Raw genomic sequence first — 26,011 nt, forward strand, 5'->3', positions numbered from 1 at the left:
ACAAGGATGTGTGATGTCACCATGGTTGTTCAATATATTTATAGATGGGATTGTAAGAGAAGTGAATGTTTGGGTGTTGGCAAGAGGTGTGGGGAAAAAGATAAAGAATCTAACACAAAGTGGGAGTTGTCATAGTTGCTCTTTGCTGATGACACTGTGCTTTTGGGAGAGTCTCAAGAGAAGTTGCAGAGGTTGGTGGATGAGTTTAGTAGGGTATGTAAAAGAAGAAAACTAAAAGTGAATATAGGAAAGAGTAAGGTAATGAGGATAACAAAAAAAATTAGGTGATGAAAGATTGGATATCAGACTGGAGGAAGAGTATGGAGGAGGTGAATGTATTCAGATATTTAGGAGTGGACATGTCAGCAGATGGATCTATGAAAGATGAGGTGACTCACAGAATTGATGAGGGGGAAAAGTTTGAGTGGTGCACTTAGGCGTCTGTGGAGACAAAGAACTTTGTCCATGGAAACAAAGAGGGAAATGTATGAGAGTATAGTTATACCAATGCTCATATATGGGTGTGAAACATGGGTGGTGAATGTTGCAACAAGGAGAAGACTGGAGGCAGTGGAGATGTCATGTCTGAGAGCAATGTGTGGTGTGAATATAATGCAGAGAATTCGTAGTTTGGAAATTAGGAGTAGGTGTGGGATTACGAAAACTATTATCCAGAGGGCTGAGGAAGGGTTGTTGAGGTGGTTCAGACATGTAGAGAGGCTTCAACAAAATAGAATGACTTGGAGTGTATAAATCTGTAGTGGAGGGAAGGCGGGGTAGGGGTTGGCCTAGGAATGGTTGGAGGGAGGGGGTAAAAGAGGGTTTGTGTGCGACGGGTTTGGACTTCCAGCACGCATGCATGAGCATGTTAGATAGGATCAAATGGAGACTACTGGTTTTTAGGACTTGATGTCCTGTTGGAGTGTTAGCATGATAACATTTATGAAGGTATTCAGGGAAACCGGCAGGCCGGACTTGAGTCTTGGAGATGGGAAGTACAGAGTCTGCACTCTGAAGGAGAGGTGTTAATGCTGCAGTTTTATAATTGTAGTGTAAGCACACCTCTGGCAAGACAGTGATGGAGTAAACGATGATGAAAGTTTTTCATTTTTGGGCCACCCTGTCTTGGTGGGAGATGGCCGATGTGTTAATAAAAAATAAATAGTAAAATGTATTAAACAAAATTTAAATGGTAAAATTTGATATTAAATGAATAAAAAGAAGTAAATGTAGCTCCTGTAGGTAGTAGGTTGGTAGACAGCAACCGCCGAGGGAGGTACTACCGTCCTGCCAAGTGAGTGTAAAACGAAAGCCTGTAATTGTTTTACATGATAGTAGGATTGCTGGTGTCTTTTGTCTGCCTCGTAAATATGCAAGACTACAGGTATGTCTTGCTACTTCTACTTACACTTAGGTCACACTACACATACATGTACACGTTTATTTATACACACTCATCTGAGTTTTCTTTGATTTTATCTTAATAGTTCTTGGTCTTATTATTTTTCCTTTTATATCCATGGGGAAGTGGAATAAGAATCTTTCCTCCGTAAGCCATGCATGTTGTAAAAGTCAACTAAAATGCCGGGAACAATGGGCTAGTAACCCCTTTTCCTGTAAAGATTACTAAAAAGAATAAGAAGAAGAAAATTGTCAGTGGGAAGTCTGAATGTGCGTGGATGTTGTGCAAATGATAAGAAAGAGATGATTGTGGATGTTATGAATGAGAAGAAGCTGGATGTCCTGGCTTTAATTGAAACAAAGCTGAAAGGGGTGGGAGAGCTTCAGAGGAGAGGAATAAATGGGATTAGGTCAGGGGTTTCAAATAGAGTTAGAGCTAAAGAACGAGTAGCAATAATGTTGAAGGATAAGATATGGCAGGAAAAGAGGGACTACAAATGTATTAATTCAAGGATTATGTGGAGTAAAATAAAGGTTGGAGGTGAAAAGTGGGTTATAGTAAGCGTATATGCACCTGGAGAAGAGAGAAGTACAGAGGAGAGAGAGAGATTTTGGGAAATGTTCAGTGAATGCGTGGGGAGTTTTGACCCAAGTGTGAGAGTACTTGTGGTTGGGGATTTCAATTCTAAAGTGGGTAAAAATGCTGTGGAGGGAGTAGTAAGTAAATTTGGGGTGCCAGGGGTAAATGTAAATGGGGAGCCTTTAATTGAGTTATGTGTAGAAAGAGATTTGGTAATAAGTAATACATATTTTATGAAAAAGAGGATAAATAAATATACAAGGTATGATGTAGCACGTAATGAAAGTAGTTTGTTAGATTATGTATTGGTGGATAAAAGGTTAATGGGTAGGCTCCAGGATGTACATTTTATGGAGGGGCAACTGATATATCGGATCATTATTTAGTTGTAGCTACAGTTAGAGTAAGAGGTAGACGGGACAAGAGGAAGGTGGCAACAACAAGTACGAGGGAAGTGAAAGTGTATAAACTAAGGGAGGAGGAAGTTCGGGTGAGATATAAGCGACTACTGGCAGAAAGGTGGGCTAGTGCAAAGATGAGTAGTGGGGAGGTTGAAGAGGGTTGGATGAGTTTTAAAAATGCAGTATTAGAATGTGGGGCAGAAGTTTGTGGTTATAGGAGGGTGGGGGCAGGAGGAAAGAGGAGTGATTGGTGGAATGATGAAGTAAAGGGTGTGATAAAAGAGAAAAAGGTAGCTTATGAGAGGTTTTTACAAAGCAGAAGTGTTATAAGAAGAGCAGAGTATATGGAGAGTAAAAGAAAGGTGAAGAGAGTGCAAAAAAAGAGCAGAAGATAGAGTGGGAGAGGCAGTGTCAAGAAATTTTAATGAAAACAAGAAAAAAAAAAAAAAAAAATCTTGGAGTGAGTTAACCCCTCAAGGAAGGTTCCTTGATGTTGGTGAGGGGCTCTTGATTTAGGGAATTGGATCTGTGCTCCAGTTCCCTGAATTAAGCCAGAATGCCTTCCACATCCCCCCCCCCCAGGCTCTGTATAATCCTCCGGGTTTAGCGCTTCCCCCTTGATTATAATAATAATAATGGAGCGAGTTAAACAAGTTAAGAAAGCCTAGGGAACGTATGGATTTTTCAGGTAAAAACATAGTAGGGGAGTTAGTAGATGGGGAGAGGGAGGTATTAGGTAGATGGCGAGAATATTTTGAGGAACTTTTAAATGTTGAGGAAGAAAGGGAGGCAGCAATTTCATGCACTGGTCAGGGAGGTATACCATCTTTTAAGAGTGAAGAAGAGCAGAATGTAAGTGTGGAGGAGGTACGTGAGGCATTACGTAGAATGAAAGGGGGTAAAGCAGCTGGAACTGATGGGATCATGACAGAAATGTTAAAAGCAGGGGGGATATAGTGTTGGAGTGGTTGGTACTTTTGTTTAATAAATGTATGAAAGAGGGGAAGGTACCTAGGGATTGGCAGAGAGCATGTACAGTCCCTTTATATAAAGGGAAGGGGGACAAAAGAGATTGTAAAAATTTTAGAGGAATAAGTTTACTGAGTATACCAGGAAAAGTGTACGGAAGAGTTATTATTGAAAGAATTAGAGGTAAGACAGAATGTAGGATTGCGGATGAGCAAGGAGGTTTTAGAGTGGGTAGGGGATGTGTACATCAAGTGTTTACATTGAAGCATATATGTGAACAGTATTTAGATAAAGGTAGGGGAGTTTTTATTGCATTTATGGATTTAGAAAAGGCATATGAGTGAGTGGATAGGGGAGCAATGTGGCAGATGTTGCAAGTATATGGAATAGGTGGTAAGTTACTAAATGCTGTAAAGAGTTTTTATGAGGATAGTGAGGCTCAGGTTAGGGTGTGTAGAAGAGAGGGAGACTACTTCCTGGTAAAAGTAGGTCTTAGACAGGGATGTGTAATGTCACCATGGTTGTTTAATATATTTATAGATGGGGTTGTAAAAGAAGTAAATGCTAGGGTGTTTGGGAGAGGGGTGGGATTAAATTATGGGGAATTAAATACAAAATGGGAATTGACACAGTTACTTTTTGCTGATGATACTGTGCTTATGGGAGATTCTAAAGAAAAATTGCGAAGGTTAGTGGATGAGTTTGGGAGTGTGTGTAAAGGCAGAAAGTTGAAAGAGAACATAGAAAAGAGTAACGTGATGAGGGTATCAAATGTTTTAGATAAAGAAAAATTGGGGAGGAGGAGTATGGAAGAAGTGAATGTTTTCAGATACTTGGGAGTTGACGTGTTGGCGGATGGATTTATGAAGGATGAGGTTAATCATAGAACTGATGAGGGAAAAAAGGTGAGTGGTGCGTTGAGGTATATGTGGAGTCAAAAAACGTTATCTATGGAGGCAAAGAAGGGAATGTATGAAAGTATAGTAGTACCAACACTCTTATATGGGTGTGAAGCTTGGGTTGTGAATGCAGCAGCGAGGAGGTGGTTGGAGGCAGTGGAGATGTCCTGTCTAAGGGCAATGTGTGATGTAAATATTATGCAGAAAATTCATAGTGTGGAAATTAGGAGAAGGTGTGGAGTTAATACAAGTATTAGTCAGAGGGCTGAAGAGGGGTTGTTGAGGTGGTTTGGTCATTTAGAGAGAATGGATCAAAGTAGAATGACATGGAGAGCATTTAAATTTGTAGGAGAAGGAAGGCGGGGTAGGGGTCGTCCTCGAAAAGGTTGAAAGGAAGGGGTAAGGGAGGTTTTGTGGGCAAGGGGCTTGGACTTCCAGCAGGCATGCATGAGCGTGTTCGATAGGAGTGAATGGAGACGAATGGTATTTGGGACCTAATGATCTGTTGGAGTGTGAGCAGGGTAATATTTAGTGAAGGGAATCAGGGAAACCGGTTATTTTTATATAGCCGGACTTTAGTCCTGGAAATGGGAAGTACAATTCCTGCACTCTAAAGGAGGGGTTTGGGATATTAGCAGTTTGGAGGGATATGTTGTGTATCTTTATACATATATGCTTCTAAACTGTTGTGTTCTGAGCACCTCTGCAAAAACAGTGATTATGTGTGAGTGAGGTGAAAGTGTTAAATGATGATGAAAGTATTTTCTTTTTGGGGATTTTCTTTCTTTTTGGTTCACCCTGCCTCGGTGGGAGACGGCCGACTTGTTGAAAAAAAAAAAATGTAGCTCTGCAGAAAGTGATGGCCTGCACTTAAAGGCTTGGAAGGCAGGTTGTGAGGTATAAAGTAATAAATGCACAATAAGATTTTTGACTTATAACACAAAATTTAAGCAAGCAATAGCACAAAAAACATAGGACATGAGGTACTTGGTACTAACTAATATATGATAGTACAATAATGTAGTAGGAACGATAATGTAGTAGGAACATACACTACACATAAATAATAATGTTAGGGACGAATTGGTTAAACAGTCTCGGTAAGATCTGCATCTCTAAGGATGTTGGATAGATCATGTTCATTTGTGATAGTATATAAATGGCCTACATCTGTTTTTCTCAACAGAATTTTCCCATCTCAAGTGAAGCACAGATGGATTTTGTCACTATTTTCCCATTTAAGTTTTCTCAATCTGAACAAAAGGTTCTGATGTTTTCTCGTCAAGCACTCATTGATATACACTTCATTTTTTAATCTAACAGAACATCCATTAAAAACCCAAATAAACCAAAGAAATACAAGAAGGAACTTCAGTTAGAGGGTAGTGAGCAAGTGAAAAGAACTACAAAATGAATTTAAATACAATATATGCATGACAGTTGGGAATTAGAGATGCATCATACTAGTTTATTAATTGTTAAAAGGTAAGGCTCATAAACTAAGCTCACTCCTAATAAGCAATTAGGTGAGCACACTGCAAATCATTTCTATAACTATAGTGCTGTAAAGTAATATTACTTACATCTGTATATGCAATGAATTACCAGTACCAACAATTTTACAGTGATTAATTAATTGACAATTAAGTCAGTACAACTATATATCTTAATACAAAAAAAAAACAAACATAAAAAGTAAATGCAATTAACATACTTAACCGAATAGAGATAGAACCAAAACTGGAAGCAATCACCCTCAGGGGTAGTGGTACTTATTTCTTGGCTTCTTAGGTAAGCCAGCTGGTTGTTCTGATTGATCTGTAGATTAAGGAACTGGTAGTGGCCATAGGCAGTTCCCCAGGAATGATCCACACTGTGAATAAATAAAGCTTAAAAGTAACTTAATATTAAAAAGCTTCACCATCAAAGATATCATAGTCAAATGAAAAGATTAGAGTATATAGTCTCTGTAAAAAAAATCTTTGTCATGAAATGCAAAAAAAAAAAAAAAAAAAAATTTGCTGCTGCTTGAGTACCAAACATTTTTCTTAGTGATTCCAACTATGTAAAGAAAATGAATCAGATATAATCATATGTCCGGCATCCCCCTCAAGTCAGATAAACATGAAACAAAAGAGTAAAGTTCTCAGTAAGCTATAGTCCATGTTATAGGAAGGTGTTGTCATGCTTCATCCCTTTGTCCTTCTTGATTGTCCACATTTGCTGCCACCTACAGGTTTTCCTGTGGATCAAAACGTCGTCAGTGGATGCTTTATTTGAAGAAGACTCATGTCAATACTCTTAAGAAAGAGGAAGTCCCTGTGAAGGATATTGCTGAGAGGTTGGGATGCACATCACACTATCTGGAACCTACAAAAGCTGCAAGCAATCTTCCTCACAGCATCACTCCCATTAAGGAAAATGGTCTGGTAAGTCCAGGAAGACCACCCCATGCACTGATGCTCTTTTGAAGAAGGAACATATGTTGAAGCTTACAATTACTGCTCACGAACAAAAAAAAAACAAGCATCCTGATATCTTGGAAGAGGTGACTCTGTGCATTTTCCAACATCACCTACAAAAGGATCTGAGGATGCCATATGAAAGGACTGCCAAGAAAGCCCTTATCACCAAAAATATGTGCAAAGCTTGTTTTTGCTTTATGTGAACAGCACAAGGAATGGATCATAGATGATTGGAGAAACATGTTTAGTGATGATTTGGCATTTTTTTGTCATCAGAAATGTCTCAAAGTGGGCTTGTCTTCCAAGTGGCTCTTCAAGGTTTTACTATTCTTTCACAATCAGAATAGTCAGACACCCTGCCAAGGTGGAAATAAATGGTGACCTGATAAAACCCACTGCGTGGGCGAAACGTCAATAAAGAATCACATTATACTGCTTAAGTGTTTTTATTTCCACCTTGCCAAGGTCATGGTTTGAGAGTGTTTTAGTAGCAATGGTGCCCATAGTGGTCTTTATTGCTTGTCCAATGGCAAAATGATGATTGGAAAGAAATATTTACAAGTCCATGATTAAAAATCTCACTCACTACCATATTTATGGCACCAGCACCATTAAGCATGATGTAGCCCCTTGCCACCACAGCAAAAAGGTCAAGGATTGGATGAGACACCATGAAATTCATGTTTTGGAGTAGCCAGGTAACAACCCAGATCTCAGAATGATAAAAAATTCATGGCAAGTGCTGAAATACAATGTAGTAGAACACCAAATCTCCAGCAACTCAAAGTTGGTGGAGGTCCTGAAAAAATATGGATTAATATGTATCTGATTTATTTCCAGAAATTAAATGATTCAGTACAAGACAGGATTAAAAAGAAATGAAAGATGATAGTTAAATGACTAAATATTGATGTTTTGTACTTTTAAAGTTTCTTAATAGGGCTCATTAAATTACTAGATGCTTTATTCATTGTCTTGTAGGAAAGATTTTTTCCAGAGACTGTAGGTTAGCCAAAACTATATTTCACTAAAAAAGAAATCATAAAATACAATCTTTTTAGGACTATATACAAAAACTAATCCATCAGTAGAAATTACAAATTTTCTAGAGAGGGTCTGAGGAATTACCATTACAATGGCTCTCCCTCTCATATAAGACTTATCTAACTTGTAAGATTCTGGGTCTCTTCCTTTGCTTATAACATCATTGGTGACATCTTTTAACACTTTAATAAACACTGAATGTTATATCCTAACACATAATAACAGAATAATTGTTTTTCATTTCAATGCTGAAGGGTTCTCGATCTAAGGAATTTGAGTTACTCTCCATTTCCTTAGATCAAACTTGATTATCACCCATTCCCAAGGTGCTGTACAGCCACTATGGGTTTAGCACTTCCCCATGAATATAATGATCATAATAGTACTTAGTGGAGATAAAGAATGCTATCCATGGAGGCAAAAAGGAAAATGTATGAAAGTACAGTGGTACCAACACCCTTATACAGGTGTGAAGAATGGGTTATGAATGTTGCAACAAGAAGGATGCTGGAGACAGTGAGATATTGTGTCTGAGGGCAATGCATTGTGTAAATATTATGCAGAGAATTTGTATCTTAGAGATTAAGAGGTGCAGGGCTACTAAAAGTATTAGCCAGATGGCTGAGGAGGGTCTGTTGAAATGATTTGGAGTGGAGGAAAGATGGAGTAGGAGTCGTCCTAGGAAAGGTTCGAGGAAGGGGACAAAGGAGGTTTTGTGTGCGAGGGGTTTGAACATCCATCAGGCTTGTGTGAGCATGCTAGATAGGAGTGGAGGCAAATAGTTTCTGGGACTTAACAAGCTGTTGGAGTATGAACAAGGAAACATTTTGTGAAAGGATTCAAGGAAACCAGTTAGTCGAACTTGAGTCCAGGAGATGGGAAGTACATTGCCTACACTCTGAAGGAGGTATGGGGATATCTGCAGTTTGGAGGGGTATATGAACTGTAGTACTGGCATGCCTGTGGTAAAAGAGGAATAGGGTGAAAGATAGTAAAAGTGTTTCTTCTTATGGGTCACCCTACCTTGGTGGGAGATGGCCGGTGTGTTATAAAAGACAGGGTGACCCAAAGAAGGAAATACATTCATTGCAACTTGTTTCTTAGCTGACTTTCACACAGGACAAAAACATTATGACCCAGTGATGACCCATCAAACTGAAATACAGTGGAAGCTTGACTTACGAGTTTAATCTGTTCCAGAAGCTAGTTCATAACTCAATTTACTCATATATCAAATTAATTTTCCTCATTTAAATTAAACGAAAAGCCATTAATCCGTTCCTGCACTCTGGAGAGACAAGAAAAAATACTTGAATATGATGCTATTATCAACTGTACGGCTTATTTATCTATCACAATTCATCTAATATGACATAATAAACAATATACAGTGGACCCTCAAGTTTCGGCAGCATCAACTTTCGTGAAATCCGACTTTTGGCAAGTTTTTCGGCAAAATTTGGCCTCGCAGTTTGTGATTAGACTCATGATTCGGCAACCGTCCGGTACCCGTCTGCCCATCACCGTGCACACAAAGCCAGTCTCCGACGCCATTCACGCTCAGTGTGCCATTGTTTACCAACACGTGACCATCACCCCGCGGGTTCTTACGTAATAATCCATTGTTTTTTGTAATTGCAACTACTAAATAAGTCACCATGGGCCCAAGGAAAGCTAGTGCAAGCCCTTTGGTAAAGAAAGTGAGGAACATGATCGAATTCAAGAAGGAAATCATTGAAAAATATGAGAGTGGAGTGCGTGTTACAGAGCTTGCCAGGATGTATGGCAAACCCCATTCAACCATCACTTTGATCGTGGCGAAAGGAAAGGAAATAAAGTGTGCTGTTGTTGCAAAAGGGGAAGATATGCTGACAAAACGGAGATCACAAATCCTCGAAGAAGTGGAGAGGTTATTGTTGGTGTGGATTACTGAAAAACAGTTAGCAGGAGATAGTGTTACGCAGTCGATATGTGAAAAGGCAAGGCAGTTGCATGACGATCTATTAAAGAAAATGCCTGCAACAAGTGGTGATGCTTGTGATTTTAAGGCCAGCAAAGGTTGGTTTGAGAGATTTAAGAAGGGTAGTGGCATTCACAGTGTGACATGGTGAGGCTGCCAGTTCTGACAAAATTGCAGCTGAGAAGTTTGTACAGGAGTTTAAGGAGTGCATAGACACTGGAGAATTCAAACCCCAACAAGTGTTTAATTGTGACAAAACAGGCCTCTATTGGAAGAAAATGCCAAAGAGGACCTACATCACGCAGGAGGAAACGGCACTCCCAGGACACAAGCCTATGAAGGATAGGCTTACTCTCATGTTTTGTATAATGCTAGTGGGGATTTTAAAGTGAAGCCTTTACTGGTGTATCATTCTGAAAATCCCAGAGTGTTCAAGAAAAACAGTGTCGCCAAGAGTAATTTGTGTGTGATGTGGAAGGCTAACAGTAAGGCATGGGTCACAAAGGATATTTTCCTAGACTGGTTTAATGAAGTGTTTGGCCCCAGTGTGAAGAAATACCTCCTGGAAAATAAACTGTCACTCAAGTGCCTCCTGGTAATGGACAATGCTCCTGCTCATCCTCCAGACTTGGAAGAGCATATAGTGGAGTTTACTTTCATCACGGTGAAGTTCTTGCCCCCTAATACAACTCCTCTCCTCCAGCTCATGGACCAGCAGGTCATTTCAAACTTAAAAAAACTCTACACAAAAGCAGTGTTTGAAAAGTGCTTTGAAGTGACCTCAGACACAGAATTGACCTTAAGAGAGTTCTAGAAAGATCACTTTATATCCTCCATTGCATAAACCTTATAGGTAAGTCTTGGGGAGGGAGTGACTTCCAGGACTTTGAACTCTGCTTGGAGAAAATTGTGGGCAGAATGTGTAGAAGAGAGGGATTTTGAAGGTTTGGGGCTGACCCTAAGGAGCCTATGCCAGTTGTGGAATCTATTGTGGCATTGGGTATGTCCCTGGGATTGGAGGTAAGTGGTGAGGATGTGGAAGAGTTGGTGGAGGACCACAGGGAAGAGCTAACCACTGAAGAGCTGCAAGAGCTTCATCTGCAACAGCAACAGATCACAGCTCAGGAAACTGCTGCAGAGGAGGAAGAGGAGAAAGAGAGATGGAAGAAGGTGCTTCTTCAAAGATTAAGGACATTTGTGCAAAATGGACTGAAGTGCAAACATTTATGGATGAACTTCACCCTAACAAAGTTGTTGCAGGCCATATTGGCAACATGTACAATGACAGTGTTGTGTCCCACTTCAGACAAATCTTAAAATGCCAGAAACAGAGCTCTCTGGACAGATATTTTGTGTGACAGGGTTCCAGTGACTCTCAAGTTGTTCCCAGTGCCAGTGTCTTTAAAAAACAAAGAAGGGAAGCAACCCCAGATAAGGACTTCATACCTGAAGTCCTAATGGAAGGAGATTCTCCTTCCAAACAATAGTGTACACCTTCCTCTTATCCCCTCCTCCTGTCTTCCATCCACCCAGAAGTCTTCAGTAAAGGTAAGTGTAATGTTATTATTTTTTATATGCATGTACTTGATTTCTCATTGTTTTCAGTATGTAAATCTTTATTTAATTTGAAAAAAAATATTTTATTTTAATATTTTTGGGTGTCTGGAACGGATTAATTTTATTTCCATTATTTCTTATGGGGAAAATGGTTTCGCCATTTGGCAATTTCGACTTTCAGCAGGCTCTCTGGAACGGATTAATCACGAAACACGGGGGTCCACTGTAATTAACACAGAAACATGATATATACTCTAGAATGAATAAAATAGGCCATAATATGGTGGCAGAGGCAGCAGCGGAAGTGTCCGCCATTTCCTGTCCAACTTTGACTATATAGTATCTTCCCATCCTCTTACTGTAAGAGAAAACTGAGTATTTTTGAAGCTAACTGCAGTAGATCACTAGTTTTCTAAGGAAAACACTGAAAATATCGTATATAAACACATAATAAATCATAATACACTACGGAATGTAAAGAAATAATAAACTGTTTATATAAAGTGTATATGTACTTACACACTTTGAGCAGAGATGGTGGCAGAGGTTGAGTGTGGAGGAGGTTGAGTGTAGGGGAGGTTGAGGGTGGGAGATTCGCAGTGTGGCATGTGGTGTTAGTGGCCCTGTAAACCTCCAACAACAACATTGTTTTGTTTCATCACTGAACTTAACTCATACAATTTGTTTTATCACTTAACTGATACAATATGTTTTATTAAATCACTGAACACAACTGATGCAATTTGTTTTGTTAAATCACTGAACATAATTGATACAATTTGTTTTGTTTAACCCTTTCAGGGTCCAGAGGCCAAATTTCAAAGTGCACACCAGTGTTCAAGAATTTCCAAAAAATAATTTTGGTATTTTTTCTTATGAAATGGTAGAGAATCTTTTCCTGAAGGTAATAAAGCAAAAAGTATGAAATTTGATGGAAAATTGACGAAATTATGCTCTTGCGAATTTTGATGTGTCAGCGATATGTACGCATCGGCGATTTTGCTGACTTTGACTCCCATTTTAGGCCAATTACCTTATTCCAGTCAACCAAATTTTTAGCTATTTCACTAGTAATCTATTTTATCGATTGAGCACAAAAAATCGTCAACTCAACTATTTCAACTACAAAATAAAGTGAATGGAAATTGGTAATTTGGTCAATATAGTGCAAAGTTCAAAATATTCCAATTTCAAAATGGGGTCCAGAATAAACAATGCAGGCATTCCTGGCACTAAACTAACATTTCCTCTGTTCATTAGTTATGTTTTCAGGCTTTACAAATGAATTCCATATTGATTTTTAGTTCACATAATGAATTTTTATTCAAACCAAAAAATAGAAGATATACTGTCATGCAATACTGTAATAATTATATAAATAATATCAGCACATTTGTGAACATATATTAGATTCACCAGCTGGCGTGCACTAGACATGTGAGGTCATTTGTTTACTCTTGAACATTGGCAAATATTTAACATTTCTGCTACTTTGAGCTCAGTTTCAAGCCATTTTCAGTACTAAAACCAATCAAAATCATCTCTGTTTCTGTAAAATATCTTCCATTCTATCAAATGAGACCAAGAAATCGCAAATACAACTATAATAAACATACGAAAAAACACTGCAAAGTTGCTGGTTTAACCCTTAAACGGTCCAAACGTATATATACATATGTTCTTACACGTAGCGCCCCAAACGTATATATATGCTTTAATTTTCCTGCCTCCAAATTTGGCACGATTGCCCTGAGATGCCTGGTCAGCATAGAATGGGTCTTAACACTCGGTGTGCATCATATTAAAAAAATCTGGGAGCACTTAGTACCTTGTGGGAGTGCCAGTTAAACTGAGCACCAGCTAGAGCAGACAGTGCAGCAAACACCAAGGATTCACTGATGTAATGTCATATTAACACTCCTCTTTTAAGAGGAAAGTGATGTTAACCCCAAGTTTAGGGTCTGTCAATCTCTGTCTATCTTTGTATCTCTGTCTATCTCCATCTGTCTCTGTCTGTCTCTGTCTAACTGTGTCTGTCTCTATCTCTTTCAATCTGTCTCTGTCTATCTCTTTCAATCTGTCTCTGTCTATCTCTTTCAATCTGTCTCTGTCTATCTCTTTCAATCTGTCTGTCTATCTCTTTCAATCTGTCTGTGTCTATCTCTGTGTCACAGGTACACATAAATACAAGTATACATAGTGTAAATTACCTAGGATAACCCAAAAAATCCAGACAAAATGCTATACTCTGCTTAAAGATGTGAGTAAGTGTGATGATGCAATCTTGTGGCTCTCTCTGAGATAAGGAGCTAGACGGATAGACAGATAAACAGGGAGCTCGACAGACAGACAAATAGACAGACATGTTTGTATACCAGCGAAAACAAAGAGAGGGTGATGCTCATCAAAATGTCACCTCTAATCTTTTCTTATCAAGTGCTATCGCTGCACCCTCAAGTATGCTCATCAAATGTCAGCTCTTATCAAATGTTATCTCATCTTATCATGTCACTGTCAGGGGTGGACTTTGTTTTTCATGCTTCAAGGGAACTTATTATTTTATTATTATTATTATTACGTATTCTTCTCCTCCTCCTCCTCTTCCTTCTCCTCCTCTTTCTCCCCCTCCTCCTCCTCCTTCTCCTCCTCCTTCTTCTCCTCCTCCTCCTCTTCTTCCTCCTTCTCCTCCTCCTCTTTCTCCTTCTCCTCCTCCTCCTCATTATCATTATAACTTCCACATATCCAAAACATTGCTGGGACATATAAATGCTTTGTATATATTCCACAACAATATTAAATGGCCAAGGCAGGTGTAAATGTCCACCTGTCAATGTGTTTGTGACAATTTGAGTACAATTTCAGTACCTAATACTAGTGTCAGATCAAAGAATGGTTATGAAATGACAAGAATTACTATAAATTGTAATTATCAGAACATAAAAATTATATAAAATAATATGAAAAATAGAAAAAAAGGTATATCGGCAACACTTCTGCAAGCAGCAGGACTCCATGTTGCCATCACATAAGCATCCAGTGCCAACTTCTCAGCCTCATATCTCTGTAAGTACTGACCCTAATTTTTTTTTCTAAAACACTTAAAAAAATGTGCCCTTTTTTTTCTATAAAAATAATTTTTTTTTTTTTTTTCAAAATATTCGAGGCGCTGCACAGATGAACATATATATATACGTTTGGACCGTTTAAGGGTTAATCGAAAATTACAGTCTCAGTTTTTTTCTCTCATTATGCACTGTGTGCTACAGGATTTGTTTTATGTGGTGCACACATACCACATACATGTCTTCTCTCATAACTAGGCTCAAATTTACCACTCACAGCTTATCAGAGTGAGCTGAGCTCATGGCATAGATCTACGGTTTGGACCCTCAACGTAAAGCCGTAGATCTACGGCACGGACCCTGACAGGGTTAATCACTGAACATAACTGATACAATTTTTGTTTAACTTTTCACTTTTTTCACTTGTTCTTACTTTTCGTCGATTTTTGGCCTTTTCTTCACGCTTTCCTCACTGTCCTCTGCAGGGTGTTTCAATAAAACCTGTCCAAGGAGGTCTGTTTCAGCCTCCCTTTCAGAATGTTTTGGAAATGAGTAAGGCAAGTGTCATTAAATAGCACCAATGAATGACCAGTTGCAAATTTCTCTGGGTGTTTTGTTGCAATAAACTCTGAAAGTCTCTCCCAGATTACCAACATTTCCTTTATCTCATCTGGTTCCTCTGCAGTACGAATGTCCTTCAAAACTTCGTGATGCTGCTGCATATGTAGTTCATCTAGCTCCTCTGTTGTCAGCTCCTCAAACTGAAGCTCTATTGATATTATAATTATTATTATTATTATTGTTATTATTATTAATTATTATTATTATTATTATTATTATTTTTATTATTATTATTAATTTAGGGAACTAGAGCACACATCCAATTCCCTAGCTCAAGAGCCCCCTCACCAACGTCAAGAAACCTTGACGCTGGTAAGGGGCTTCAGTTCCCTAAATTATCAATAATAATTATAATAATAATAATAATTATTACAATAACGACAGAGCTTCAGATCCCTAAATTAATAATAATAATAAGTACATTATTATAACAACGAGAACTTCAGAATGAAGCCAACTTAGTGCACTGTTTACCTAGCTGTGAGAGCAGTTCTCTCCTGCTTTGCTTACATTTTTGACAGTCATTTGACCAAATTTCGCTTTTTTAACCATGGATGATTTCCGTGGAATTAAAGCATGAAATCGTAGATAAACAAGAGAGGTGTCCAGGTTTTGGGTTGAGGGGGAAGTGGGGGGGGGAGCTGGCTCGTAATTCAGAGCAAAAAATCTATCGATCGACAGCTCTTATCTCAAAACACTCGTACGTTGGGACACTTGTAAGTCAAGGTTCCACTGTATCCCCACCTGATGTAAAATATCAGGCTCTGTTACTTGATGATAAGTACTAGGTTTCTAGATAATATCTATAGAGGTGATAGTGTTTTGTCATACAGGCAAAAAACATAAATCTGTTAACCATGTTGCACTCTGTCAGGACTGCTGTTTTTTTTCTTTCAGTTTTACGATAATTTAAGTTGGCCAGTAACTCTTATCAATATCTATTAACATTAAATATAAAATTAGCTTTGTTATCCTGAGCGCATCTTAATAGTTTTCAATCCTGTAATGTTTCCCATCCAATTTCCATTGAAAAGTGAGATAAAATCCATCCCTACAGTAACAAACATTCATGAAGGCGACTAAAATACTGAGAACAAGGAGCCAGTTGCCTAATCCTTCATGTAATTATTGAAATTTAATTTTACAAAATGGTCTATTAATATCTTTACCTAACAAGAGGCACTTACGCAGGTGCAGACGTGATATTTTCAGAACCAGATCCAATTGACCAAGGTAGTGTAGCACTATCTGTGAAGAAATTCTCCCATTCACAGGCTTCTGTTTCATCATCAAAGCTGCAGGTAAGGGATGCTGGACATGGGCCACTAATGATAGCCACATCATCCAACTTTATTTCATCTTCAGGGTTGCCAGTGTGGGAAATGATCCATATCTGAAGGGATGAAGGTTAGACATAATTATGTACATTACTGCTGACATGTTTATGAAAAAGTAACATCACATGGTATATAAAAGAAGTAAAGTGAAGAATGAAGTTACTGCAGAAAAACATTGAATGACAAAAAACGGTTAAGGCATATTATATGAAAAAAAAGGATAACAGAAAACTTGATTGAATATTTCATTTCATATCAATTTTTTTTAACATGCTGGCCATCTCCCACTGAGGCAGGGTGACCAAAAAAGAAAACACTTTCACCATCATTCATACTATAACTGCCTTTGCAGAGGAGTGTAGATATGACAGTTTAGATGTCACTCTAAACAGCCAATATTCCATACCTCAACTTCCAGGACTCAAGTTAAATACTAAGAGAGAAATACTAACAAATCTGTAAACCCTAAGGCAGCTGGGATGGATAAAATCACTATAAAATTATTAAGGAATTATAGTATAATATATTACAAGTTGTATATGGTACAAAAATATCAATTCAGAAAATACCTGGACAGAAAAAAAATAATAATAAGTACCTAAAGACTAAAAATATGCAAACATCACCCCAATCTTCAAGAAAATATATATTATATATGCATAACAGAGAACTAGTGTTCATTCAGTACCACCTTCCAAACCTGGAACCTCCTGCTGATAATTATAAGAAACACTAACCAACCATATCAGTCCACAATCTAATCAAAGCATCACATCTTAGATTTATGGAAAAATATTTGTTTCCTAATACACTTATTTAAGCTATGGTTTGGAACTACTCCTCAGCAGAACTTGGAGATTAGTGTGTATTTGACACTACAACTTATACATACCACAGAATAAGTATGGGCTCCAAATCAAGTATGGGCTCCAAATCAAGTATGGGCTCCACATCAAGTATGGGCTCCACATCAAGTATGGGCTCCACATCAAGTATGGGCTCCACATCAAGTATGGGCTCCACATCAAGTATGGGCTCCACATCAAGTATGGGTTCCACATCAAGTATGGGTTCCACATCAAATATGGGCTTCACACTGGTTCTGAATATTCTATGATGAAACTATTATACATTATGCAGAGTTCTAAAAACTCTCTATTTTTTTACTGAGGTTATTGAAGGGTACTGTGAGACTTTCTAACTTCACATATGTTGCCACTGTTATATGATTGATGTGCTTCTCTAAGAGATATGCTTGGTGTGTACAGTACATGACACAGATGAAAAAAAGATTCACAGTAATGCAAATATCATTACAGTACCTGGTATTCAGAGACACTGAACAGGCTAAGGTGCTGGATATACCAGTCCAAGAAGTTCATTCCTCCTCCACGTCTCCAAACAGTCTCGTTACTTTGTTCACTAATTATGGCAATCTCAAGGCTTCCTTTACCAATGATGAAATACCTATGGGCGATATTTTATTAAATTAGCTCTACCAATGATAAATATAAATATAAATACAATAGCATTATATGTTAAACCATTATTAATGCTATTAAATATTTACCGAAATGAAACACAGAATCCAACAGAAGCAATCCGCTGCTGTGTTTCTAGAACGGCTGTTTGGTTTTCATTGTCTCCATTAGCAGTCATGAATGTATCTGCAATTAAAGAAAAAAGTTATACTGCTAAATAACATGTATGAATTAAAAAATTTAGCAATTAACCCTTTACTTCTATATTTAACAAAATATAACATGAGGATAAACTTACTATAATATTCAACATAAGGTTCCCAGTCCATGTCATCTTTGTGGCTCTGATAGAGGTTGCAAGGCTCTGAGAATGAGCACTTTATGTCTTCCTGTAAACAAGTAGACAAAGAATAAAATATACTGCATATTTTTTTTTCATAAACCAAAAAGTGAAGCTGTGTACAGCAAGATTTTAATTCTCATACCTAATGATCTGACATACAGTACATACATAATGGTGTAATGTAAGATAAAAGGAACCTTAAGAATGCATAAGTCACCCATTTATTGTGAAGACTTTCCACATGAATACCTATTCGAGATTACTAGTTGTATCTATCTCAGTTACATTTCCTCATATATAACAAAGAGGGCCTTCAACACCCTCCCTTCCTCCAAAAGTCAGATTATTAACAGACTCCCAGCTGTTCTCAAGAAAGTGCCTCAAGTCAGTTTCTGATCAGCTGGGCTGTAATTTATGAGCTGGATCATGTGTGGCTAGCACCAACAGCCTGGTAGATCAGGCCATTCACTGGGAGACCTGGTCTGAAATCATCTTCAGAGTTTAAGCTCTAGTCAATATGTTTTAAAATAATTAATATGTTGAGATAAGTGAAAATTTTGAATTACTGAGTACTATTGAAAAGACATGATGATAATAAAGAAAAAATGAGATAGGATACCAACTTAAACTGGTAAATAAACCAAAATAAAGTATAAACAATCAAGAAAACATTAAGAATACGTGTATCTGTTTGTGTTCTTTATTTGATTTTCTTTTTTATGTATTCTTATAATCCATACTATGCTATTCACTCATTTATCCATACCTCACCTATGCTATTTGTGCTTGGGGTTCAACTGCAGCAATACACCTAAAGCCAATAATAGCTCAACAAAAAGCTGCAGTAAGAATAATCACTAAATCCCATCCCTGGCAACACACCCCCCCACTCTTCATAGATCTAAACTTACTCCCTGTTCAGTACATCCACACTTACTACTGTGCAATCTACATATACAGGACCTTAAATTCCAATATTAACCTTGACCTAAAATGCTTTTTTGATAGTTGTGACAGGACCCACAAGCAGAACACCAGACACAAACATCTCTACGACATTCCCCGTGTCCGACTAAATCTATACAAAAATTCAATGTATGTCAAAGGCCCTAAAATCTGGAACACCCTACCTGAAAACTCTAGAACTGCAGACACATTCATCACCTTCAAAACTACCATTACAAAACATCTGATCTCCCTGATACACCCTGTCAACTAACTACATAAAAACAACCTGGTGGTTCACACTTACACTCACTCACTCACCCATTTGACTACAAGCACAGAAATACGTATCTTAATCTTAAAATAATGATTCCTAACTAGTCACAAGTTTGCCTGTGATACTCCAATATAGAAACTATGTATTGTGCCAAAACAAAAGCATTCACATTGCAAAACTCATAAACTAGTATTTAGTCACTTAGTATATTTAGTCACTTAGTATATTTAGTCACTTAGTATTTAGTCAACTTACTCCACAATTTGTAATAATTTAGGGTTAAGAATTAATCTAAGTTTGCCCGAAATGCCTAGCCTTGCTAGGTGTTCTAGCGGCCCCCTCTGCAATTAGTATTTTATTACGTGTAAACCACACAATAACCAAAATCTGTAAACCCTGCATTGTAATCCTTGTAGAGAATAAACTTTAATTTGATCTGATTTGATTTGATTTGATAAAACTTACAGCTGTTGGTGGTTCCTTTAATGAGCATTGGCTGAAGGTAATGTCATCAACTGCTACATCATACTGGGTGTTGCTCCAGAGAGATGAAAATTTGGTGCTTCTCACTTCAGTCTGTATGCATACAGATCCAAAAGATTATTTGATGGACAGCGTATTTATAAGGTAGAATTTTTTTTTATTCAGGTTTCAATATGAACCATTTACAAAAGTCACAGCAAGGAGTTGGCTAGACAATTATTTAATAAGCAATAATTAACATTACCTTGCAAGTCTGTCCCAGTACCCCACCTGCTCTTATGCTGTCACTGACCTTATGCAGAGTCAAACATGATCATAATTGAAAATAGGTCTAACTGTGCTAATACTATGTTAAAATTCATAAGAAACCAGATCCAAAGAAAAATACATGAGGTCTTGTAAATCCATTGAGATTATTCTTTAAAAAAATATTAAAAATGAATTTGATTTTGAATTGTATACTACGAGTTCAACTGTGGCATTCACACTCTTGCACTGTACAGTACCAAACATGGCTGCATTTCCTTGAATACAGTGCTGACCTATTTTGTATATGACATTATGAAATAAAATTAACAAAAAAACGAGAAAATTCCCAAGGTGGCTGCTGACAAATGAATGAACATGGTGGCTTAGGTAACAATGCCTAGATGCCAGAGGAGCAGGTGTGTGAGCTACTCCTACATATTCAAAATTTTGAAAGAATTTACATAACATTGAGGGAGAAAAAAAAATTGAACTGAAGATATGAGAGCTTTGAACTGAGGATCCTTAAGGTAACACCATATATCATATTAACCCTTAAACTGTCCAAGCAAATCTACGTTCACATGCGTAGTGCTCCAAAAGTAGATCTATGTTTTTTTTACATATTTTCAAATATAACAAAAAAAAAAGTAGATCAAAGTTTTTTACACTTTTTCAAATGTAAAAAAAAAAAGAAGATCTACTTTTTTCACATACTTTCAAATGTTGAAAAAACGTAGATCTACGTTTGGACAGTTTAAGGGTTAATAGGATATGGTGGCATAATAATCTTTACTGTTGAGGTAAGCTATAAAGAGCAAAGCCTGAGAAGTTTAATAAACAGAAGCTTTGTATGTACTGTACATTACACTTACTGTGAACTGAACAGTCTGTTCGCCAATAAACAACTGATTTTCATGCCATTCTTGACCCTGATAATAACATGGCAAATCTTTGCTACTTATTAATTCATGAATCTCATCAGTGGTCCATGCCATGATTGTTAATGTTGGTTCTTCTTGACAGTAATACCACAAACTCATAGTGCAGGCCAGACCTGAGGGTCCAAGAGCTGGAGTTTCCATTGTAGCTGTTGCTTCAGGAATATCTAAAAACAAATACTACATATCAGAAATGAATCAACTATATTTTTTAACACACCAACTGTCTCCTACTAAGGTAGGGTGACCCAAAAAAGAAGAAGCACTTTCAGTATCATTCACTTACTTACTGTCTTGCCAGAGGCACACCAATACTACAATTCAGATGCAACTCCAAACTTAATACAGCCTCTCCTCACTGAACGATGGAGTTCCAGTCCTAAGACCACGTCGGTAAATGAATTCATCACTAAGTGAGGATCATACTATAATGGTAGTGGGTTTGTGTCAACCATCACTGATATTGTTTTAATGTCACCTTTGCACCATTTATAACATTTCTGGTATATTTTTAAATGTTTATGCAGTAGTGTACTGTACATATATTGAAATAAAAAGAATAGAGGAAATCAGCTCTAATATACATTATTTAGGTATGCATACTGGTCAGTGAGCCCATCATAAACCCGAGGCATCAGTAAACGAGTACATTGCTAAGTGAGGAGAGACTGTATATCCTAACCCCTCGTTCTGAGGGCAGGCACTATATTTCCCATCTCCAAGACTTGAGTCCATCTAACTGGTTTCCCTGAATCCCTTCACAAAATGTTACCCTGCTCACACTCCAACGGTTCATCAGGTCCCAAAAACCATTTGCTTCTAATCACTCCTATCTAACATGCTCTCGCATGTCTGCTGCAAGTCCAAGCCCCTTGAACACAAAACCTCCTTTACCCCCTCCCTCCATTCTTTCTTAGGATGACCCCTACCCTACCCTCCCTCCCCTACGGATTTATACACCCTCTAAGTCATCCTATTTTGCTCCATCCTCTCTAAATGACCAAACTACCTCAGCTCCTCCTCAGCCCTCTGGATAATACATTTAGTAACTCCTCACCTCCTTATCTCCAAACTACAAATTCTCTCCATAATATTTACATCACACAATGTTCTTAGACATGATATCTCCACTGCCTCCAGCGTATTCCTCGCTGCAACATTTAAAACCCATGCTTCACGCCTATATAAGTATGATGGTACCACTATACTCTGATACACTCCCCTTTCTGCCTCCATGGATAATATTTTCTGTCTCTACAGCTTCCTCGATACACTGCCCATCTTTTTACCCTTGTCAGTTTTATGGTTCAACTCATGTTTCATAACCATGTCCACTGAAAAATTCTCCTAAATATCTGAATACATCCACTTCCCCCATATTCCCTCCTTTCAATATGATAAACAATCTTTCATCAGTTAAATTTTTTGTTACTATCATCACCCTGCTCTTTCTTATGTTCACTTTTGTTTTTCTATTACATACCCTCTCAAATTCATTCACCAACCTTTGCAACTTCTTTTTGGAATCTCCCTAAAGCACAGTGTCATTGGTAAAAAGTAATAACTTCCACTTTATATTAGATTCTTTATCTTGTAATCCACACTTCTCCTCTAAACACTAGTATAGTATATTTCTTTTACAGCACACATTTCTGTCTAAGGTCTACTTTTACTGGAATATAATTTCCCTCTCTCCTACATACTCTTACCTGAGTCTCACTATCCTCATAAAAATTCTTAACTGCTTTAACCTACCACCTGTTCCATATTCTTGCAACATCTGCTGCACTGCTTCCTTATCTACCTTATATGCTTTTTCTCAAACCATAAATGAAATGAAAACTTTCTTACAATTATCTAAATATTATTCACTTATATGCCTCAGTGTTAACACTTCGTCTACATATTTCCTACACTTAATGCCTTCTTGTACATCTTTGGGCCTGCTCTCTTTCTTACCCTTAATTCTTTCAATAATAACTCTACCATACACTTTACCTCATATACTCAACAAGCGTATTTCCCTATAATTCTTACACTCTCTTTTATCCCCTCTCACTTTGTACAAAGGAACTATGCATGCTCTCTGCCAATTACTAGGTACTTTTCCCCTTTCATATATTTACTGAACAAATGCACCAACCACTCCAAAACTATATCCCTACCTGCATGTAATATTTCTGCCTTAATCCCCTCAATCCTATCTGTTTTACCTCCTTTCATTCTAGCCACTGTCTTATCCTCCCCCCCCACCACCACACACGCACACACACATCTGGGTTTTGTTCACTCCTAAAAGATGTTAAACCTCCTTGTCCAATGCATGAAATCAGTGACTTCCTCTCTTCGTCAAAATTTAACAGCTCCTCAAAACGATTACGAAAATTTATAGACTAAGGGAGAAGGAAGTTAGGGCAAGATATAAGCAACTTTTGGTAGAAAGGTGGGCTAGTGCAAGTTTGGTAGTGGGGAAGGTTGAGGAGGGATGGGATAGATTTAAAAATGCAGTATTAGAATGTGGGGCAGAAGTTTGTGGCTATAGGGGGGTGGGTGAAGGAGGAAAGAGGAGTGATTGGTGGAATGATGAGGTAAAGGGTGTGATAAAAGAGAAAAAGGTAGCTTATGAGAGGTTTTTACAAAGCAGAAGTGTTATAAGAAGAGTAGAGTATGCACATCAAAATGGTATACAATACCGACAGGTTGGTAGGTAAGACACATAGGCAATAGTTAGGCAACTTTATTCCGAAACGTTTCGCCTACACAGTAGGCTTCTTCAGTCGAATACAGAAAGTAGGCAGGAACAGTAGAGATGTGAAGACGATGTAATCAGTCCATCACCCTTGAAGTCGTAGAATTTGAGGTTGTCAGTCCCTCAGCCTGGAGAAGTTCAGTTCCATAGTCAGGAACTATCTACGACTTCAAGGGTGATGGACTGATTACATCGTCTTCACATCTCTACTGTTCCTGCCTACTTTCTGTATTCGACTGAAGAAGCCTACTGTGTAGGCGAAACGTTTCGGAATAAAGTTGCCTAACTGTTGCCTATGTGTCTTACCTACCAAGAGTAGAGAATATATGGAGAGTAAAAGAAAAGTGAAGAGAGTGGTGAGAGAGTGCAAAAGAAGAGCAGATGATAGAGTGGGAGAGGCACTGTCAAGAAATTTTGCTGAGAATAAGAAAAAATTTTGGAATGAGATAAACATGTTAAGAAAGCCTAGGGAATGAATGGAGTTGTCAGTTAAAAACAGAGTAGGGGAGTTAGTAGATGGGGAGCTGGAGGTATTGGGTAGATGGCAGGAATATTTCGAGGAACTTTTAAATGTCAATGAAGGGAGGCAGTAATTTCATGTACTGGCCAGGGAGGTATAACATCTTTTAGGAGTGAAGAAGAGCAGGATGTGAGTATGGGGGAGGTGCATGAGGCATTATGTAGAATGGAAGGGGAAGGTACCTAGCATGTATAATTCCTTTATATAAAGGGAAGGGGGACAAAAGAGACTAAAAATTATAAGGGAATAAGTTTACTGAGTATACCAGGTAAAGTGTATTGTAGGGTTATTACTGAAAGAATTAGAAGACAGAAAGCAGGATTGCAGATGAGCAAGGAGGCTTTAGAATGGGTAAGGGATGTGTAGATCAGGTGTTTACATTGAAGCATATATGTGAACAGTATTTAGATAAAGGTAGGGAAGTTTTCACTGCATTTATGGATTTAGAAAGGGCATATGATAGAGTGGATAGGGGAGCAATGTGGCAGATGTTGCAAGTGTAAAGAGTTTTTATAAAGACAGTGAGGTTCAGGTTATGGTGTGTAGGAGAGAGGGAGATTACTTCCCAGTAAAAGTAGGTCATAGACAGGAATGTGTAATGTCACCATGGTTGTTTAACATTTTTATAGATGGGGTTGTAAAAGAAATAAATGCTAGGGTGTTGGGAAGAGGGGTGGGATTAAATTATGGGGGGGATCAAATGCAAAATAGGAGCTGACACAGATACTTTTTGCTGACATTACTGTGCTTTTAGGGGATTCTAAAGAAAAGTTGCAAAGGTTAGTGGACAAGTTTGGGAGGGCGTGCCCATTTGTTAATCGATCTTAATGAAGCGTTACTGAATGCGACAAATTAAAACCTTCTTAATATTTTCTGGCCGAGGTAAATCATGGATAACTGAAATCCCGGAAACCGAATCATTGGATACGGGGGTTCTACGATATCATAGTAGTGCAGGCTACAATGCCAGTATTTTTGGTGTCCAGCTGTTGTCTTCATTAGTGGAACAAGTCTGCTAGTTCAGATGACAACTGGAAGATCAGGAAAACTAATTTCATAATTTGGGAGTTGTGGACAATTAGCAATACAGTGGACCCCCGCATAACGATCACCTCCGAATGCGACCAATTATGTAAGTGTATTTATGTAAGTGCGTTTGTAAGTGTATGTTCGGGGGTCTGAAATGGACTAATCTACTTCACAATATTCCTTATGGGAACAAATTCGGTCAGTACTGGCACCTGAACATACTTCTGGAGTGAAAAAATATCGTTAACCGGGGGTCCACTGTATCGTACACCCTCTCAGCCCTATTAGTCCATTAATGAAAGGTTTCACTGTACTGCAGGATAAAACAGACCACACACACATTACAGAATTCTTCAGTACTTCAGTACAATCATTGATATTAGTGTAAGATCATCAGCCAATGATCCACAGCCTTCCATGTCAGCCCAGTAGGGTTACACCATCCCTCTGCACTCTTTAAAATCACTGTCATACACCAGCAACCAGAATTTAAGGTAAGAAATATTATTCATGTAACCTTTATTGATATAAGTGTTGTATTAACTAGAACACATCACTATATTGGCCTACAATTACATTATCATTGTTTTTAATGATTTTTGAGACATTTTTTTTTTTTGTGGTCTAAGGGGTCTAACCTTATTTTCATTGTGTATGTTCTTCAGTTCATTTTATACGATTTTTTTATTACACTGATCAGA

General features: G+C 37.9%; 1 protein-coding gene across 2 annotated transcripts in view; it reads right to left on the bottom strand.

Moving 5' to 3' along the window:
- LOC128698674 (MAM and LDL-receptor class A domain-containing protein 1) overlaps positions 1 to 26,011 on the bottom strand; it is a 696,795-nt gene that overhangs the window by 311,760 nt on the left and 359,024 nt on the right. For both annotated transcript variants that reach the window (XM_070084847.1, XM_070084846.1), the window contains exons 48-54: positions 20,947 to 21,179; positions 19,808 to 19,918; positions 18,076 to 18,166; positions 17,867 to 17,963; positions 17,619 to 17,763; positions 16,147 to 16,352; positions 5,965 to 6,123 (exon numbers count right to left, since the gene is read on the bottom strand). In XM_070084847.1, coding sequence (XP_069940948.1) covers positions 5,965 to 6,123; positions 16,147 to 16,352; positions 17,619 to 17,763; positions 17,867 to 17,963; positions 18,076 to 18,166; positions 19,808 to 19,918; positions 20,947 to 21,179 — 1,042 coding nt within the window. The remainder of the gene's footprint in view (positions 1 to 5,964; positions 6,124 to 16,146; positions 16,353 to 17,618; positions 17,764 to 17,866; positions 17,964 to 18,075; positions 18,167 to 19,807; positions 19,919 to 20,946; positions 21,180 to 26,011) is intronic.

Source organism: Cherax quadricarinatus, chromosome 14 (assembly GCF_038502225.1).
Source record: "Cherax quadricarinatus isolate ZL_2023a chromosome 14, ASM3850222v1, whole genome shotgun sequence".
NCBI lineage: Eukaryota > Metazoa > Arthropoda > Malacostraca > Decapoda > Parastacidae > Cherax > Cherax quadricarinatus.